At 45.7% G+C, this 20959-nt stretch overlaps 1 protein-coding gene and 1 long non-coding RNA gene across 2 annotated transcripts in view; both read left to right on the plus strand.

Moving 5' to 3' along the window:
• Positions 1 to 10002, plus strand: part of WWOX (WW domain containing oxidoreductase) — a 951312-nt gene extending 941310 nt beyond the window's left edge. Inside the window, exon 9 of the mRNA XM_077754050.1 lies at positions 9799 to 10002. Within this exon, the coding sequence (XP_077610176.1) occupies positions 9799 to 9987 (189 nt within the window). The 3' untranslated portion in view covers positions 9988 to 10002. The remainder of the gene's footprint in view (positions 1 to 9798) is intronic.
• Positions 10003 to 10013: 11 nt separating this feature from the next.
• On the plus strand, positions 10014 to 10837 carry LOC144223348 (uncharacterized). Its single transcript, XR_013332671.1, has 2 exons — positions 10014 to 10190; positions 10710 to 10837. It is a non-coding gene; the product is annotated as an uncharacterized LOC144223348 (long non-coding RNA).
• Positions 10838 to 20959: the final 10122 nt, after the last annotated feature.

Consider the following 20959-nt stretch of genomic DNA (forward strand, 5'->3'; position numbering starts at 1 on the left):
ATTTCATGAGTTCTACAAACAGTGTTGCTACCTGCAGGGAAGAAATGGAGAGTTTTCAGTTGATCAAATGACTTCCCCAGTCCATCAAACACATAAACGTACTCGAAAGGGAAATGTTAATGTTCTGTTGAAGAGCAACTGAGTGTTCGCAGGGAGCAGAGCAGGGGCCGACAAACTGAGGCCTATAGCCCAAATTTGGCCCACTGCTTGTTTTTGTAAATAAAGTTTTATCGGAACACAGCCACACTCGCCGGTGTGTGTGCTGTCTATGGCTGCTTTTGTAACAGTGGCAGATTTGAGTTGTTGTGACAGAGACTACATGGCCCGCAGAGCCTAAATGATTTTCTGTTACTCTTTGCAGAACAAGTTTACTTACTGACCCTTGGCGTATAGGAAAGTTTGGAAGGCATTTAATAGTTTTGTCACTTTAGGCACATGTTAATCTTACCGTGACTCAGTTTCCATGTCTTTGAAATGGGAATGACAGGACCCTTTTATAGGGTTTTGGGGATGTAGCACTGTGCTTAGCACATATTAGGGGAGCAATAAATATGAATTTTTTTTTAACCTCAGATTCTTTTGCTGGAAAAATCCAAAGCCGCCTAGTTTATGATTCTAGAATTTCTTTGGAAAACTCAAGGAAACTGGGTAGGCACAAAAGCCAAATAGTTCCGCATTGTTCCCGGCCCAGGCGGCAGTCCCCATGCCTCCTCCCTGGGAGGAGGGAAGCGAAGCTGAGTGGAGCACTATTCGGGGATGAAAAAGCAAACAAAAGAAACCACAACCGTCTAGGAAGAAATCTTTAATTTCTATTCAGCTTTAAAGAGTTTCAGAGAGGTTTTTTTTTTTTCCTTTAAACAAACCAGTTCAAGTACATGCCTTCAGATTATAAAAGTACCTGAAATTGCCTAGGATATCAGCATGCATAGCTTGTTAGTATTTACATATATTTACATACAGAAACAAGAGAAAGATCTACAGCTATTTACAGTCTACATAGGAGAAGAGAAAGGCAGCCTAATTGTATTTCCTAAAATACAGTAGATGAGTAGTCAGCACATGCATATTTAGATAATATTTGCATGATAGAATATAGTTTAAAAAAAAGAGACATACCTTTGTAACTTTCTATGCTAAGGTGTTGCATAATCAAGGTAACTTTTTTTTGTTTGTTTTGTTTCTAGTCTATTTGCATCAAGTGCTTTAAAATGTTCACTAACACCGAGGCAGAATTATTTACCCTGGCAATTAAAGCAACAGCACACATGATCATTTCCTACTAACTAGCCACAAGCTGCTGGTGAATGAAATATCTATTGTTTCTCATTACCCATCGACCACTGTGACGAGATCTCTCTGTCTAAAGGCAGTGCCTAAGCTATCACCATTAATTATGGAAGTAATATAAATGAGACGCTCTCCACAGTATGTTCTAAATGAAATATTAACAAGGCCAGCGTCTTTGAGCCTGAGAAATGATCCGTTGTAGAGCACTTGCTATAAAAACGTGCAAACCTAATGCAAACAGCGGGCCAGACGTGGGTGCCTGCCTGTGAGATCTGAATTATCGCAAAGTCCATTCTTTTCATTTGTTTCCGGAAGACAGAGTTAAGAGTTGATTTCTTGCCATGATGTGGTTCCGCCAGGGGACCTGTGGGTTTTATTCCACCCCCTCCGCGTGCCTTTCAGTACTCTCGTTGTAGAATATTTACATGACCTCAGTGTAAATGAACTGTCAACCTTAAAATCTAAACAAACAGCTTGTTTGGGGTTTGCCCTGAAATCTAGCTTGCTCGCAAAAACAGCCAGCTCTTGGCTTTCTAAAAGAGCCAACGTGGCAGGATGACTCGGTGGAGTGATTCCATGCAGAAGAAAGGAAGGGGGGAGCTTCTGTTTCACCTGTACTGTGAAGATATTCTCTGCACCATTATATTGGGAACGGAACCCATTAATTCTGCCTGGCAATTATTTCAAAGGTTTATTTCCGTATACATGGCAAATACAGAGGCATACATTTATATACAGTATACAGAGCTTCCTAGAACTGAGGATAAAGAAGTAGAGCAAAAATGTAAAATGTTCCAAATGAACACGTGCTAAACGTCTTCTTTTATCTCTCATACGCACCCAGCAATCTTTCAGCACTCGAGTCGAGGCGACCTGGTTGGAAAATTTCAGTAACCAGCCATCGGATTTGTCCCGTGTGGAAGGATGATGCTAATTTGGGTGGCAACTTCCTACGGCTCTTGTGCTTAGCCGTTTCAAACTAACCCGCGGAAGAATGACTGCCCCAGTGCATCTTTCCATCCCAGGCCGAGAACCCCCTGTTTGAAGAGAAACTGTACTTTGATAAGTGTGGGTTTTCCCGGCAGCCCTGGGCCACGCGACTCTCAGCAGCATCCTCTCGTGTTTTGTTTTTTTTTTTAATGTTTTTAATGTTTTATTTATTTCTAGGAGAGAGAGAGAGACGGCGTGAGCAGGGGAGGGTCAGAGAGAGAGGGAGTCACAGACTGAAACAGGCTCCAGGCTCTGAGCTGGCAGTCAGCACAGAGCCCGACGCGGGGCTCGAACCCACGAACCGCGAGATCAAGACCTAAGCGAAAGTCGGACGCTTAACCGACTAAGCCACCCAGGCGCCCCGTCCTCTCGTGTTTTTAAGGGGACCATCTCTCAGGCCCAACCATCTTTAGAATGTTCTGGCAGGCACGAATGGAAAGGGGAATGAGTGGGATTGGAATTGCGCACCTGGACTGCACCTGAACTATTCCTCTTCCATTCCCTCATTCGGAGGACCCCAAACCCCCGCACCCCCAAAGCAGGTCTACCATCTCAGAAATCAGCAGGTCTCAGAAAGATGAAAATCATTCTAAATATCATGACTCTAGTCTTTTGAGACCAGACATAAATCTGTCATGGAGCCCTTGCAACGTTTTGTGGCAGGGATCTGGAACACGAAAGAGGTATGAAAAGGGCCTCGTTTATTTCCAGGGAAAGTTCAGAACAGTTCACTGAATCGAAAACACAGGTCCTGAAACATACCAAGGTCACTGTGCCCTTAAATCCTGCTGATAGCCCAAGTGAGAACCTTCCTGTGCCCGGCCTTGCCCAGAACAAACATGGCTTCAGGCCCATTTGGATGGTTGAGATTGGCTGCCTCTTCCTCCCCAAAACTTAAGGCTAGTGAAGACAAATATATTCTTCTGCTTTAAAAAACCTCCTTTCCAGCTTTCCATCCTGAACCTACCAGTCTCTGGAAGCTTCCTGCAAACATTTCTCAGAGGAATAGCGGCAGTGCTCCTCCTGACTTTCCATCTCATTCCACCCTGGCCTCCAGGTCATTCTCTTAAAACTCCATAATGACTTTGCTAGAAATTCATGTCTTTTGTCAAGGGGAATGCAGTGGTCGTTATAGTCTGACCTGGATTTGGGGACATATTTCAGACGCCTGAAAACAGACAGGAAAGGTTCTGTGTCGCCCTGGAGACGGTCTCGGAGTGGAGGCCTGTGAACATGTGGCTGTTTCTTGAAAGCTGGTACCGCAATTGTCCCCCCTCAAACATTTCACTCGGGATGCCCTTTGAGTTTGGGGCTCTGGCCTGTGCCGGGACCAGCTGCACGTGTGGCAATGGACTGGCCTAGCCCATTGCTCGGCCCTCCCCCGGAGCTACTGCCAGAGCCACTGCCATCAAGCCCCCTGCCCCCAGGCTGTGTCCCCAGTGTCACCTGGTGAATGACACTGCTTCACCTGCTGTAAGGGAGACAAGTCAACCGAGAGGAACCTCTGAGGTCTTCCGCACTTGAGAACCTCTTTTAGCAAAGAAACGGTTTCCTTGTGGCAAGAGGAGAAAGTTCATTGCTTTGCAGAGGGACGCGTTCTCCTCTGTAAGGCTAAGAGTCTGAAAGTGACCAAAACGGATGCTCCAGAACATTCTCTCCAGCTTTTAAAGCCTCCACAGTTAAGAACAGGTATCCGCACATTCCTGATCTTCTTTGCTTTTTTCTATTTGAGAAACTGAGTGTGCTGTGTAATAAATGTTAAGAACAGCCTGTGAGTTAACAAAACTCCTGAGACATTGGGAAAAAGTTCTATCCTGACACCAGCAGGAAGTGTCCACATGTATCCAAGCCCGTATGGTTTGAAGCCTTGGTGGGAATCAATTGTCAGGAATTTGTAGGAATGAATTTGTTAGGAATAAATTAATTGGGGTGAGAGGGGAGAATGGGGCACCGGGGCCAGAGTTCCTCTGCACGCTTGATGTCACATGTCAGGCATTCTCCTCCAGAAGGGCCACACGCATCCTACCTGTGTGCAAACTTACAAGATGGAGATTTGCTTAGGTTTCACGGGTCTTGATGTGGCTCACTCCCTGCTCTGAAAAAAAAAAAAGTCTATGGTCCAAGACTAGTTTCTCTAGCTGGGAAAATCTGGCACTTGGAGGTGGCATTTTGAATCAGGTGACCTTTTAGTGAAGGGTCATTTGCTATCGGATCTTCTGAGGTGGCGCTGAGTCTTCAGTTTTGTTAATCCAAATGGATATGATTTCAATTTAGTTCACCTACTAAATCAACAATGGAAAAAAAAATTTCCTTTTAATTTCTCAGGTGAAGACAGGACAGCCCATTTAGTTTCAGGCCACGTTGGGGCGTCACAGTGTGGCCAGACATGGCTTGGCTGAGAGGAAGGCAGGGGGGCCCTCACGAGGAAGCCTCTGCCAGATGGGAGCCACGCAACAGGGAGCAGGCGATACGCAAACATTTGTGTCACCTGTTCGGGAAGGAGGCTTGGAGTACCTGATATGGCTTCTGGAGCCGGTCGGTCCGTGTGGTTATCTGCGTGGCGTTGGACGTGTTGCTTTTAATCTCTGATACTAAGTGGGCTCCTCCGTAAAAGGGGGTAAATAATAATTGCCTCTGGCTCAGAAAGCTGTGGGGGGGTTAGCATATCATGCTTATAGAGCTCTCTGGACGGTGCCTGACGAATCGTAAGCTCTCGGTACATGCTAGCCATTGTTACCCCTTGAATAGTCCCTGTTTGCAGCCGCTCACTAGAAGAGCATGACTACATGGAGGACAGGGCCCTTTCGAATTCTCTGCACTCTTCTAGCATTTCCCATAATTTAGGTGGAAGTCAGTGTGTTCGTTGATTAGCACTTCACGACTGTCAGTTCGATTACACGAGCATCACGGTGGAGGAAGGGGGTGACTTTTTGGGTGTGGTTGTGCTCCCAGGGAAGACCCATGAGCCTCATTCCTCTGCAAGCTGCCTTATTCCATGAACTAATGAAATACGTAGCACATTTTGGGGCTTGAAAGACTGTTCTCAGGTGGGAAGGTGGGAACTGATAATATTCGGGGACCAGTTTGCTTTTGTTCGCCTTTCAGATCAGAGCTTTAAATGTAATTGGAGGAACAGTTGTGTGCCAAGGTATCCAGAGATGAACTCTGAAACACAGCGTTGAGCTTTTCGGGTAGACTGGGGTTACAGACTCTTCTTTCGGGAGTGTTCCTGGGAGACCGGGAAAGACAGAGAGGGTGCGGAGGCAGCTACTGATTCCACAAGAGACACGTGCACTCCCTCACCTCCACCGAGGCTGTGATCAGTCACTCTGCCGTAGTCTGGAGCCAAAGGACAGGTGGCTGGTTTTTTATCTGGCACGTGTTTGTTTGCCCAACAGACCCCAGAGGAGTAACAGGGAAAGCTCTGAGGGTTCCAAGAGGCACCTCTGTGTTCTTCCCGCCATCACCGTCCTGGAGTTCAGCACGATAGTCACCACCCACTTCCGAGAGGGCTCCGCTTCCCTACCCTTAGGGCTTCTAAGCTCAGGCTAACTTTCCTGATGGGTTTCTTTACACAACTACTTTCTGTTGAATCAATTCATTCAACATTGACTGTGCGATGTCCTGGTACCAATATGTCTATAATAAAGCAATCTTCGAACATCTACTCCTCTCGAAATCATTGAATATATAGACATTCTGTGATCTTGTGTCTATTTTTTTATACATCTCATAATTAAATCTACGGTAAGACAGGAATATATTCTTCCTTTTAAGTAAGCATGCATTTTAAAATAGAGAAACTTGAAAACTGAACATTGTGTAATATGTGTCCTTATTAAAACACAAGTTATATTAGAGTTGCTAACCAATGCATCACAAATATCAATATATGGGTGGGTTTTTTCGCTACCATATATTGTTTATCAGAAACCTCTGTACCTTTCCTTTGAAAGAGTCAATATTCATTTGTATTCCATGCTGACAGCTCCAAATTGATGGCCAGCGGTTATCAAATAAATGTTGATGAAAAGCAGCTACTTAGCATCTTCATCCCCGCAAAGGGTTTTGCGAGGATGGATAATTTAGATCTCAGGGTGTCAACTATACATAAACAACTGCTCTTTTAATCCCACCTTTCTGGAGTTGAAGATTGGGCTGCAAATCTGACAAATGATTTCTGGAAGAGAATGATGCACCCTTATTACCAAGATATTCTTAACTTAATCCCAAAAAAAGAATCGTAGGTAATTTTACATACACTATAAAGACTGATGGCACACTTCTCCTCTGGCAGCTCACAAATGTTTGACCCGATCAGAAATGGCATCCAGGCATGATTAAAGATTCTGCTGGGCTTCCCAGAAATTCTCAGTCCGGTGTCATCCACACCCGAACGCGTGCTGTGGAGACTCGTGCTGGGCTCCCCAGTTCCCAGGAATTGCAACTGCACATAACCTGTGAGCTTTGGATGAACTGTTCTTAAAACTTCATTCAGGGGAACCCACAGCTCCAGCCAGTGTTTATGCGTCAAGGTATCGCTATGATTTTATCACGCCGGATCCGTAAGCAGTGGTGACCAGCCACCAAGATGTCGCTTCAGATATTTTATAGCACAGTTGTTAACATTATTTCCTTTATATGCTTCTTTCATCTTCTCTGAATTATGTACTGATGCCCCAAAAAGTGGCATGAAAGCCATTTGATGGTGATTAAAGTGCTCTTTAAACAAGTTTTTTCTTTTTTATCCGTTTAGAAAATGTTTTATCTTGTATCAGCAGTACCGGTTTATTTACTAATGAGATTTCCCTAATGCAGCTCTATCTCATTCTGATGATAGGCAGACCAAAAAGCTGATGAGCCGAAAATTAGAACTTGTTATTAAACTGTCATCACATCTGATCATATAAAGATGTCACTCAGGCTGCCATTGGCACAGCTGAAAAGAGAAGAGAACTCCCTCAAGAAGCCAGAGGGTAGGGGGCTTGGGACTTGTGTCCAACAAGAGAGGAAAGTAAAGTGGACACCAGCCGAACCAATCAAGACCCGGGATGGTGGATTTGCCAAGTGTAGGTAGTTCATCTTCGGAGTAGAGGTGGGCTTTGCTTTCAGAGACCACTACTTCCCCATGTTCTTCTATACAGCCAGAGTTACTTCTGATTGCCATTAAGCCTGCGTATTGCCCCGTGCCTCATGGCAAAGGAATCAAAGCCAGCTCCTGGTAAAAGATTGGGCTTTTCTAAAATGTGTGGCTCTCAGCATGGTAGCCAAATGTCGGCATACATGAAATGGGGTCAACTGCAATTGCTTTCAGATTCCATGGAGGTAAAACGCATGCCCCCAGCTCCCTCATCAACCTGATTCTGAATCAATGTAAGTGCAGAATTTCTTTCTTTGCAAAAACACCATTCCAACAACGCAAGAATGCAATATGGTGTCATGTTAGAAGGTCACAGTGGCAAGATAGTACATTGAGTTCAGAAGAATCCCGCCTTTTGCTTTCCCAAGTGGCCTACTTTGATCTTCTCTCTGGATCTGTGGTACTGTCGTGATGTGTAAACGCGGATAGTATAAGCACTCTCGAGTTGGGGCAGGGAGCCTTGGTTTAGGGATGAGCCTACGGGATTGTCTCACCACTTGGGAACTGAAGGCAAATCACCTGACCCCTCATTGGTGGTTTGGGCGGCTGCAAAGTAAAATGGAAATGTAAGGTATCCAGAAAATTAAGCAAAACACCATCTCCACCTGAAGTCTCCTAAGAATTGAGGCCAAAATGATATTTGGCTTGAGTTACTGGGCTGAGAATCTCAGTTCTTCAGTTTGTCTTTAGAGGCACTCTGCTTCTCTCCTTCGCCACATGGGATGCAGAGGAGTCAGATCAGCCACTCGAAATTCTTTCGATAAATGTGCCAGGTGCTAAGCTAAGGGTTATTAGGAATGATAATTCAGTGAGAGGGAATTTGGATGACATGAGCTTATTTCCATTACACTTGAGCCACACAAATCAATTCGAAAGGAAATAGCTGAATCCAAGAAAATAGCTGGCTGTTTGGGGAGTGGACATGGTGAGGGTGTCAGAGAAGTGAAACACCCATTCTTGTTTAATTAAATCGAAGTCATGTCAGGTGTTCAGATTCTGGACTAGTAGGACTTGTCCAACCCAGTCAAGCATCCATTTATCGCAAGTCAAGTCTGACGCTCTCCACCCCTCTCCGCTCCACGCTGCTCCCCACACAATCCTGTCCCTTGACTGCGTTTGACCAATTGCTTTTCAGACTAATTCAAATGTGACCCTAGAACCTGATACTGAGCCCTTCCCCTTCCCACAAAAAACAAACAAACGAGCAAAATACTCAAGTCTACTTTGCAGCACTGTCCTAAAATGGTAACACCTGGACAGGAATGCATTTCCCTCTCAGTCGAATGTCCTTAGTGTCTTCCCTAATGGTGACCTTATCCCCATTACCTTTTTCCAGCCTCTTCTGCAACCCCCTCCCTATCAGCTGATAATTAGTTGATGCAGCAAGGGCTGTGATCCACATAAATAATCATAAGATGCCAGATAAACTGTATTGGTTTTAAATTAGAGCCGTGCCTACCGTGTCTCCCTACGAACACCAGCCTATTATTTTTAATTATGGCTTGCAAAGCAAAGTGATTTCTTGCCCTCTTTACAGCATCCCTGACAGCATTGTGTCAGCCGGGATGATATGGGGCCCCATCGGCACACACATCCCTAGCCACAGCACCAACTGCTACTCAAAAGGTGAATCGAAAGTAATCAATTGTACTCATTGCAACTTACAGTTTGAAGTGGGCTGGCAGAAAATGTACCCCCTTGCAAACATGGGATGAGCATGACATTTAGAAAAAGATTTTCACAGGATCTGGATGAATTACTACACGTGTCCTGCGTCTGCATGAGACGCATCTGTATGTCAGGGAGAACGTGTCTATGTGTGTTTTAAACATTTTCACACAGCGCTGCAAACCCTTCTCCTAGCAGCACGGTGGGCAAAAACCAAAGGGAAGATGTGGCACCAGTCCCTCCCTCGGCTTTCTCTCTGATGGGCATTAGGGTGGTTGGTTTCATTCACACAGAAGGTTCTGGAAACATCCCGTTGTCAGATCACATCATGCGTTCAGAAGTCAGTAGGGTGGATGAACTTGTTCTTGCATGTTCAAAGGGATATACCACCTTTTTCTCTTTGCTCAGAAGAGACCTTTGATGCGATTTTTCGATGTGCCTATTTATTTCCGAAGCCTTTTCCTCTACTAGCTGTCAAAAGTTACACCAGCTTTACGAGCAGCGTTTGTGCACTTGCTTTTCCAGGAAAGTCGCATCTTAGCTTTTACAGTCACGTGCTGAGTTCAGTACGCTTTGCCATGCTGAGGTCCGGGGGCAGCGAGCCCGGCGGGGAGGGGCTTGCTAATTCCCAGACAGAATGAAGTCAGCTCATCACCTCTTTTCTTTAATAATAATAATAATAATAATTTTGGTCTTCTTTTCTTTCTCTCCAGCAACAAGGAGCTGCCACCACTGTCTACTGTGCTGTTGCCCCAGAGCTGGAGGGCCTGGGAGGGATGTACTTCAACAACTGTTGCCGATGCGTGCCGTCGCCCGAAGCTCAGAGCGAAGACACGGCCCGCGCCCTCTGGGCGCTCAGCGAGAGGTTAATCCAGGAAGCCCTCGGCAGCCAATCCGGCTGAGCGCCGGCACCCGCCAGCGNACCCACCCCCACCCCCATCCCAGGTCCGCCAGAGCAAAGGAAGCGAGAGTAGTCACAACAGAGTAAAACGTGTCAAGTGCTGATGGGAAGCTGGGAATGGCAGGGCCCCAGGGACAGGCCCGATGCGGCTGGCGTCTCTTCGCTTTCCTGATGGTGGCCTCTTTGAAAGCAAACACTTAATTGGTATGCGGGTCCCTTGTCTCACTGTGGAAGCCCAAGCAGTTCTCTCGCCCTGTGTAGACCAGCCAGGCGCCCCCCTCCGTCTCTCCCCACCCGCGGCCGCCACCGCAGCCGCAGCCTTACCATGGTGGCCACACTGTCGCCAGGAGCTGGCCTTCTCCTACTGAGGGCAGAAGAGGCGAGTGTGGGTCCTTCTTTGCTGCCCGGATCCAGAAGGTCATTGTTTGATTCATCCTGACCGAGTCTGAGGGGGCACAGCAATGGCTGGGGGACCCTTGTTTCAGCCAGCCAGGAGGGAGGTGACACTTAGAAATGGGTGCCATAGACACAGCTGGTGGGTCACAGAAGGACTGGCCCACCCACTCCCGTGCCAAAGCGGCACCCAAAATTCTTTAGAGGTTGTAACAAATTTTGCAAATCACCTTGGCAGGCAAGAAAGCAATCATTGCGTCCGTGAGCATATACAGGATATTTGGGAGAGCAGAGGATAAAAAGTTGTTTCCCTTCATTCCTCATTTGCAGCTTCTAGAAGTAACCCAGATTACTCAGGGAGGTTCAAGACTTCCCCGTTATCCTGCTTGAGATCTCTGCTCAGACTTTCTGTCCCTCCTCCCATCCTACGCTTAATAAAAGAACATGCTTGAATATTATCACCTGAAGTTTGCACTGTTTCTTTAAATGTTTGTTTCAGTTTTGTTTTTTGTTTTGTTTCATTTTTTTTAGAAAAGAAATCTAGAGGAAAAATAAAGCGCTTCTTGTAGACGCCAGGAAAACACCGTTCTTGTTTCTTCTTCTCTGAGTTTGTTTTGTTTTTGTGCTTTGTGGCTGTCTGTGGGCCGAGTTGTCTCCCGCGATTAGCATGCCAGTATCATGTTTTCTGTTGAAGAAAGAGAGAAAAGAAAAATGACTATTGTTTAATTTCACCTTGAGAGGTTTTGTTATTACTAGCGAGTTATTTCAGTCCTCAATGGTTTGCTCCCCCTGCAATGATCAAGTTCGTGGTGATTAGAGAATCTCTCTGTGCATCAGAATGTGGGCAATTGAGGTCTCTTTCTAACTAACCCCCTTTCCCATTCCAGCAGGGATGTAAGAAAGTCCACGTTGGCATGACTGTGTGTGTGTTTGTGTGTGTGTGTGTGTGTGTGTGTTGTTGTTGTTGTTGTTGTTCATCCTGATGATGGCATTTTCAGGCCAGAAAATATCATGAGTCTCTGGGCCCCTGGCCCTGTGGTACAGTGCAATCAAATACCAGTGCTTTCCAGGCCCCTGAGTCTGGCACATCCTCTCATCTGGCTACAGTCTCCCTAACTAAATCCTTATTAGCATAACTCCTTTAAAACCATGAACCTGATAATGTCACTTCTCTAGTCCAAACCCTCTAGAGTTTCTGAGGTTGACTATTTGCAGAGTGGAGCTCATAACTCTCCTCCTGGTCCCCACACCTTGGATAGAACTCTCCCACAGTGGCTCTGGCCTGGGCCACGTGACTTGCTTTGGACAATTTGATAAGTGCCTGTGCACTAGGACTTGCCTTTGCAGTGCTGGAACCCGATCAGGTAAATGAGCCTGAACTAGGCTGCTGGATGATGAGACACAGTTGCTACCCTAATTGACATCAAGCTAACCATTGGACATGTGAGTGAGGCCATCCCAGGCTAGTCCACCCCCGCCAGGCCAACCCAGATGAAAAGACGCTCTCTAGCTGATTCACAGAACTGAAAAAAATGAAACTTTGTTAAGCCACAAAGCTTCACCATCACTTGTTACGCAGCAGATGCTAACTGATACAACTTCTCATCTCACTGAGTAAAGTCCACATTTTTGTTTTCATACTCTAGGGATTCTTTCATAATCTGGTTCCCAGCTAGCTTTCCAATTTCATGTTCTAGCACTTCCTCCTCACCCACTACATGAAGCCAATCTACCTTCTTGGGTTCCTGAACTATGCCAAGTACACTTCCCACTCAAGGACTTTGTATTTGCTGTTCCCTCTGCCAAAATGCTTTTCTTCTGGAGACCTGCATGGCTTCCTCCCCTACTACATTCTGGTTTCTGCTCAGATGTTACCCCGTTTCTGATGAGGTGGCACTTCTGGCCATGAATTCATGGTGGCACTTCATTTGCCCACTTCTTACCCTTTATTTTTCTCCACAACGTTTAACACTGTTGAACATATTTTGTGTGTATTTAGTATTTTCTCTCTCCCCGTCCTGTGGTATAAACTCCATGGTCATTGTCTGTTTTGTTCACAGCTGGGGCCACAGTGAACTGCTAGGGCCTGGAGCCACCCCTGCTTACATAGTAAGCAATTAATAAACAACCACTGAAGGAAAGAAGGAGTCCCGTGACTAGGCATTAGGTTTTTGAAAATAATTCCCATCACTGTGGAAATAACTATGAGCCATACACTGTGCACAGCAGGCTGCTACATTATGTCTAATTTCTAGTGTGACCACCACCCTACCAGGTGGCCCTCCTCTTTCTGTCTTCTGGAGGAAAAAATTGAGGCCAGGGGGTTTCTTAATTTGCCATTGTTCACACAGATTGTAAGTGACAGAGCTGTCATTCACACCTGGGTCTGTTTGATTTCAAAATCATGCAGATTCCCTACACCAAGAACCCCCCTTCTTTGGTAAGGTCAACACGTCCTTTCCTAAATGATCCATCATCTTTAGTCTTCAGGCTGAGCAGAGAGGTGACTTTATGAGTCTAACTCTCGCTAAGTTCCAGGAAGAAGGTAGAAGTTAAGCCGGTGTAAAGAAGACATTGAGCATCATTAGCCAAGGTGATACCAAAAATATCAACAGGAACCAAGGGAGAATCTGCCGGCTGCCTGCCTCCTTGCACCGCTAAGGTTACCATGCTGCCTGATTTCCATACGGATCCTGCATCAGGAGGGTAAGATGAGGCTTGGGGGAACCTGAGGTGAGTATTTCCCCAAAACAGGAACCTCTTGGGGCACCTGGGTGGCTCAGTCAGTTAAACATCTCACTTCAGATCAGGTCATGATCTCATGGTTTGTGAGTTCAATTAGTGCAGAGCCTGCTTGAGATTCTCTCTGTCTCTCCTCTCTCTGCCCCTTCCCCACTTTCACACTCTCTCTCAAAATAAATAAGCAAACTTAAAAAAAAGAAGGTCTTTAAGTCAGGTAAACTAAGTCTTCATTTGATCATTCATTCAACAAACATATACTCTGTGCTCCACTATGGAAATCCAGAGTTTTAGGGTAACTTCCTGCTGTAAAAGAATTTATATCTCGGGTCTGTAGGCACCTTCACCTTGCTCAAGGTGAGCAAGTAGCTGGGCATGAGCCTCACTCCTTTTGTAGCTTATTCTAGGCCCAAGGCTTCTATTGCTCACCAGAGGCCAGCTCTGTGTGTGTGGGCACGTGCGCACGTGAGTGCGCACATATGCAATATAATATATACGTAATATTTATGTACAGGTAAGAGATATTTTAATTCTAGAATAATGATGATCCTACCCTATCATTGTCCCTACTACTAACTGCTGACACTATTTAGTGAGTAAGTGCCAGTTGCTGGTCTAGGCATATTAGACTCACCTTTATGCTCACATGATGGGACAGGTTTACAGAAACAAAGTAACCTACAGATGGTTCCAGGGCTGGTGAGCCACAGAATCTGTGTTGGAATCCAGGTCCATCACCTTCCAATCCATGCGCCTTCTGCTACATCCCCCTGTTTAACGGGGAGCCTATAGACCAGCAGTAGATGCGCATTGAATTTATACAATGAGTGAACTATTCGCAAAGGAAGATCATTTGGCTTGGTCCCCAAGCGTGGGACCTGGCTCTCCTCCTGGTGCCCAGCGCCTCGTATAGACTTTACAAATTATTTCTGTACATGCCACTTATCCAGCGTCAGCCCCACAAACCTTTTCTCTTGTCCTGGTTGTGAACAGGTCTGCATCTGGCCTTGGTTCCCTAGGATTGGCTTCTAATGGACTCCCAAGTCCAGAGTTCTCCACCACTGCCCGGCGCCATAGAATCCACCCAGAACAGGGAGACAGAGCCAGCAGGCCCATGGCCCTTTTCCTTGGAGGGCCTCTCTCTCCCAAAGGCGGCCAATTTCCACTCCCATGGCTGATTATGAGAGACCCTTCTATCAATAGGAAATAAGAATTGAAGCATCCCCAGCAAAGGCTGAAGCTGTGGCTTGTGGTTTTGCTGTTTTAAAATGGGGTTATGGGTGGTTTTGTTTTGAACTTCAGTGAAAGAGGCCTGATTACTTTCAGTAAGGTCAGCACTGGGCTAGAAAGCCTTGGCTTGTAAACTGTCTGCCCATTCTGGTCACCAGCAGGGGCCATTTTTAGAAGTTTACATTAAAAAATAAAAATCTAAAATAACGCCACATCTCTCATGTGTTCACTCTTTCTGCCCTTCGACATGCCCAAGCTAGGTTGGTTGAACTCATCTTAGAATAGTAAGAGATAGTAAGAGATATCACAAACTATTTTGCACATGATCAGTAGCTTATGCCTACTGATGAGATAAGGTACTAACATTAAAGGCAGTTCTTCAAAAAAGAAAGAAAGGCTCCAAGACCACCATTCCAACACAGATAGTTTCATCTTTGTTTAATACCTTTTAAGTTTTTGGACTGTTTGGTTTCCTATCCCTCTTTTGCCCTTCTTCCTCCCTCAAATTATCTTATTCTTTGGTTTTCAGTAATTTTAATGGATGCTGAATATATCATCTTGATGGTGGGTTATCATTTGGAAACTCGTACGATGGAGCATTTGGGTTATTTCTTGTTTTTGCTGTTAGAACTAATGGCTTAATTAGCATCTTTATGCATACAGCTTTTTCCTTCTGTTAATTTACCTCCTCAGCATACATTTGCAGATATGAAACTATTGGGTCCAAGAGCTTTTGGAACTATCTGCGTTGGGTGTTGCCGTCTAATTTTTTTGTTGTTGTTACATATTTTAACTTCATGGTTTCACAATCTATAATTATTTATACAAACTACCCCCAAGCAGCCAGTCTCCTTATTTAAGGCAGAAGTATTTTGTCTTTCATTTTCCCACCGGACCAAGTTCACAATTTTAATTAGAGTGGAAATTCCAGGTGAGCCTACATTTGATTTGGGTACATCTTTACCACATTGTTCAATCAGCGAGTGCCCTGACTTCTTTTCCTCTGTGATCACCAACTATAGCACTGCAGGGACCCCATCTGAGTGCCGTGTAAACACCACAACTAAACACTCAGGCTCTTGGGTCCTTTCTGGCTTATGCACTTCCCTCACCAGCCGAAGGACTGTGCGCTCTTACGAAATGTGCCGCACCACCCAGGAAGATTGTCACGCCTCTAAGCTGATCTGTTTACAAGGCCGTGCCCGGCTGCCTCTTGAGTGTGAGAAAGTAAAAGCTGCTTTTAATTTTCAAAATGGATATATGCAAATAGAGGATCTCCATCCCTCATTCAGATTAAAGAGACCCTATGTCTCCTTCAGCTTTTCTGATGCCATCTAACACTCGTGAGGAGTGTGTCCCGTTATTTGGAGCCGTGACAGTCGCTGGCTTGATGCTGGACACCCCGGATGAGAAAATTGACTTTTACAAAGTAGCATCGCCTGAGCGCGTGCCAACACTTCGTGCAAAACATTTAACTGAAGTGCTGTGTTGTCCTTTTACATCTCACACCTTTTGAATTAAATGTCACCGTCCCCTTTTCACCAGTGAGGAGAACATCTGAATCCTGGGGCCACCACTTCCTGTGTGACATTGTCCCAGAAATTTCACGTCGCTGAGCCCATAAGTCTCCAAACCACTCTGCGCTTGTGGTTTCTCTTGCCCCTCCGATTTCATCCCTCTCTGTGTTACTTCCTACGTTCAGACTTGTTTAGACTGCTCTAAATGGAACAGATGTGGTTTCCATCAGCAGTCTACCTGAATATGGTTTGATTCTTTCTCTACATCTTTAAATATGACTTAAGAGATTGATTGGGGGGGGGGGCAAGGAGTCCGATCACTGTATTTAAGTACAATTCATCCTAGAAACAACTGCTGAATGATTTTCTTTGCGACAAAATGTATTGCTGTTTTCATTAGAAATGAAAATGAATACCTGGCATTTAAATTTGGTGGAAATAATCAGAAAAACAAATGTTCCCATAGTCCCACCGCTCAGAAATAAGCAGTATTCTAATATATTTTCTTCTGCTCTTTCTTAAAAGGCATTTTACAATGTATTTGTGCCTTTTAAGTTTTGGCGTCGTGTAGTTCTGATTATACTCAGCACACGGTTTTATAGATTTCAAACGAAATAAATTCTTGATACATCTTTTATCAAGATTTATGGTCCTGCATTCAGTGAACAGATACTCCGTAGCTGCGTCATCATTGTCTTGTTATTGGAGAGTTAAGGGTCCTCACTACCATATTCGTTAATGTAAATAAAATATAAACATATTTGCATAAGATTTCAGGGGCTGGTGGTTTGATTATTTTCTTAATGTGGGCCCCAAATTTGCAGGGGCAAACAGTATGGCGATTTTTTTTTTTAATATTTTATTTATTTTTGAGAGAGAGATAGAGACAGCGTGAGCAGGGGAGGATCAGGGAGACAGGGAGGCACAGAATCTGAAACAGGCTCCAGGCTCTGAACTAGCTGTCAGCACAGAGCCCGATGCGGGGCTCGAACCCACGAACCATGAGATCATGACCTGAGCCGAAGTCGGATGCTCAACCGACTGAGCCACCCAGGCGCCCCCAGTATGGAGATTTTTAAGGCTCCTGGCAATCAGCCTTTCCTGGGCTGCCCACATGACTGGTTGGAATTCCTGCCAAGGGTGTCCTTCGAGAAGAGCAGGTGTGTTGTGACCCAGCAGGTGCGCTTGCTGTTGACCAGTTCATTTTCCCCGACACTCTGCCTATCTGGGGCTTGGAAGTATTCACCTCACTCGGGGCTGCCTGTCAAAGTCCTAGGGTGTGGGGTCGCCTGGCTGGCTCAGTCAGTTAAGCATATGACTCTTGATTTCAGCTCAGGTTATGATCCCAGGATCATAGGATCAAACCCGACGTTGGGCTCCACACTGTTAGTGCAGAGACTGCTTGGGCTTCTCTGTCCCCCTCTTTCTCTCTCTGCCTTGCTCTCTCTCTCTCTCTCTCTCTCAAAATAAATAAATAAACCTAAAAAAAAGTAAAACTAAAGTCTGGAACGCTCTTTCCCTCTGGAAACAAGACAGAAGAGGGCAGGAGCTTTGCGTCAGCGAAATGAAAAAGGCTGAATATGAAAGAATCCAGCTAAGCTTTGGGTCAGCCAGTTTTGCCAGCTTCTAGTAGTGTTACAATGTTAATTGTTCTGCTGCTTCAGAACCTACGGAGAAAGTTTGAAGACTTTCTTGGCTGCACTGGTAAATGCTCAGAATTCCCAGCCTGGTTTTCTGAGACAGAGCTCGCCTTTAGACATGGTCCGGGGGAATTTTACTGGTGTGGCCTAGATTTGAAGGCCTTTATGATGAAGCAGTTGGCTTCTCCCTCTTATTAGTGGCTGCCTTCAAACCCACTTCAGGGAGAGAGGCTGAGCAGATCCTTCTAGATGACTGAGGAAAATTTTTATTCAGATCACCGTTTTTCCTAAACAAGATTCCATAACCTTCTAGAAGCCTACATACATTTCCCAAAATATTCCCAAAGCCTTCAAAGCTTCAGCACTCTCAAAACAGAAATAACAGACGTGGAAAAACCACAACACACACCTTTGTATTTATACAGTCCTATATGTCTATTGATTTCTCAATGTGTTAAATCTCCATGTAAAAATAGGGACTATTAGTGATAATAAGTACTATTTAAAATAAAATCATAATGAGCATTATTAAAAATAAAAACCAGACCTTCTGACCTAGAAATTCAAGTTCTAAATGTTAATCCTAAAACAAGACAGTTCTCTCAGCCTGGATAGAGGTAGCAGTGTAGCAGTGTTTGTGAGTGTGTGAGTGTGTGTGTGTGTGTATGTGTGTGTGTGCACATGCACACAGCCATGTCAAGGGCTTTGAAATATGAAAACTGCACTAACATACTAATGGATTGGAAAAGTCTTATTTTTAAAAATAAGCAATTTAACAATGTTTAACCCCAAACCCTTTGAACACAGGCCACTGCTTTTTAAGATATTAACAGAAACAATAGTATTCTCCGGGACACAGGTAGAAAAAGTTTTTCTTAGAACAATAATAATAATAATGAATAATAATAAAAATGTTGAGGGGGGCCTGGATGGCTCAGTAGGTTTAGCATCTGACTTCAGCTCAGGTCACGAACTTGGTGTTTGAGAGTTCAAGCCCCTGAGTCGGGCTCTGTGCTGACAGCTCAGAGCCTGGAGCCTGCTTTGGATTCTGTGTCTCCCTCTCTCTCTGCCCCTCCCCCACTCATGCGCGCGTGTGTGCGCGCGCGCGTGCGCGCGTGCGCTCTCTCTCTCTCTCTCTCTCTCTGTGTCTCTCAAAAATATAAAAAAAGTTTCAAACAATAATGTTAAAAACTGAGATCAATTGAAATGTCTAACGGTTGGAGGCAGGCCTCCCTGACTACCACAAAATGATGTTGTGGAAGAAATGGAATTGGCCGAAATGATGTTTTAACATATTACGTGAAAAGACGCAGGTTATGAAAGAGTTGATAGGGTATGATCCCATTTTTGTTAAACAAATGTGAATTTGTGCTTCGGTACCTATAAATTATGTATTAAGAGAAAGGACTGAATGGTGTTACTAATGGTTATCTCTGGCGGGAGGAAACGTGGGTGATTTTGTGTCTTATGCTTATCTGCCTTTCCCACATTTTCGACAATGGAAGTATGTCCCACCACAGGTTAAAAAGGAAAAGTTATCAAAAGAAGAGAGGAAACATGCCAGTGATTTTGTAAACGTGCCCAGCTGCCTCCCGAAGCATTAGAGCCCAGCGAGGGGCTGATTCGGGTCCTGTAAGAGGTGCTCCACAAGGTTCTCTGGGGCTGGCACAGTGACACAAACAGAATGGAACAGGCTGGGGAACTTCGGGGCTGCATGACCCAAACGAAAAGCAGCTCGGTTATTTTGGGTCGCTTCATGTCTTAAAATAACTGGCCGCCAGTCGAGATACTTCTCATGGCTGTGTGTGTACAAACGCCACCCCCCTGTGGCTTTGCCCAGGTGAGTGTCCAACAAGAGCCCCCCACCCCGGAGTCTCGTGTTCTGCCAAGGCTGAAACACAAGCTCCCACGGTTCCACTCCTCGCCTCCCCCCACCCCCACCCCTGTGCGCTCCTCTTGACCTTGAGCCTTCATATCCGGCTCTTGCAGATCTCAAACTGCGGCCCTACGCCAAGCCCCTCTCACCTTTCATTCTAGTATCGCTTGTTAAAACTTGGTACTAAGTGATAAGCCGAAGTGTTGATTCTGTCTATCCATGTGGTGTCTGCTAACTTCTTAATATATTGTTTGTTGGAAAAGTAAAGCTAGGCATGCTATGTTACACGACATAAATATAATCATCAAGAAAACCTTGAAAGAAGGGTTAGGACATAAAAATATCGGCAATGGCACTATAGCTAGTGAGTGCAGAGAAGTCCGAGGCGCAGACAGCCTCTTTCTTGGAATCTGGACAGGAACTTACATTTGAGACTTACAATTACTTTTTCTTGAGTTCTATTTGGAAGGGAGGAATTAAAAGTACAGCATCTAGGGGCGCCTGGGTGGCTCAGTCGGGTAAGGGGCCAACTTCAGCTCAGGTCATGATCATCGGGCTCTGTGCTGACAGCCCAGAGCCTGGAGCCTGCTTCGGATTCTGTCTCTCCCTCTCTCTCTGCCTCTGCCCCGTTTGAGCTCTGTCTCGGTCTCTCAGAATAAATAAACTTTAAAAAATGTAAAAGTACACCGTCTAGGAAAAAAAGAAAGAATAACTAAAAAAAATAACAATTCATCCGACCACTATCGTCTAAATGAGAGCAGGAGCAGTGAGCCCCCCCTGATAACAGCTGTATGCGCCTCACCAATGAAATTGAGGGGAACTGGCCTCCCCAGCCCTCGCTCTGACTTTTAACGCGGGACAGTATGATGAACTGCTCGTCGGTAAGACTTCAGAGAGCAACGCTTCACAGACCCACCCGAGGGCGTGTCTGCGACTGCACTTTTTCAGACCAGGTTTCATGATCCCTGAGACCCTCTGCTTCTCCACCGGCGGGTGCCCTTTTCGGTGGTGGCATCTCTGCCCACTAACACTTTTACAGAGACACACGCGCAGTGTGCAATGTAGAACGGAAGGGTCTTCTGCTCATGTCCCGCCCGGGTGAAGCCTCAAACCTTTCTCCTGAGCGTCCACTTAGGCTGGGTCACGCGGCATGTTGCTTCGGGAGACCAATGGGCCGGTGGGGAGTGTGGGTGGGGGTGTAGCTGGCGGCCCCTCTCAGCGTTTGCATCAGGTGCCCTTTTGCGGTAAATTAGGGCCGGACGATCACTTACAGCGACGCGCCAGAGGGCGGCGACCCCAGCCAGAGTGCAAAGCGGATCCCATTTTTCCCCTTCCAGCAATACCGGGCTGGATCTGGGACGGGGCAAGGTCGGGAACACCAAGGCAGTGTGTTAGGTGCCAACAGAGGGAGCAGGAAGAACGTAACCATTCTTGGAGAAAGAATATAAGGCCGAAGAGAAAGCCTAGTGAGATGCACCTTGGTCTCCGACCTCGGCCGCCCAGCGGAGTGATCCTGGGACATCATCTCCCCTCCCCCAGCCCCCAGCCCCAGGGCCTTGTGACAATGAAGGCCTTGTT

The sequence above is a fragment of the Crocuta crocuta genome, unplaced genomic scaffold (genome assembly GCF_008692635.1).
Source record: "Crocuta crocuta isolate KB4526 unplaced genomic scaffold, BGI_CrCroc_1.0 scaffold61, whole genome shotgun sequence".
Classification (NCBI taxonomy): domain Eukaryota; kingdom Metazoa; phylum Chordata; class Mammalia; order Carnivora; family Hyaenidae; genus Crocuta; species Crocuta crocuta.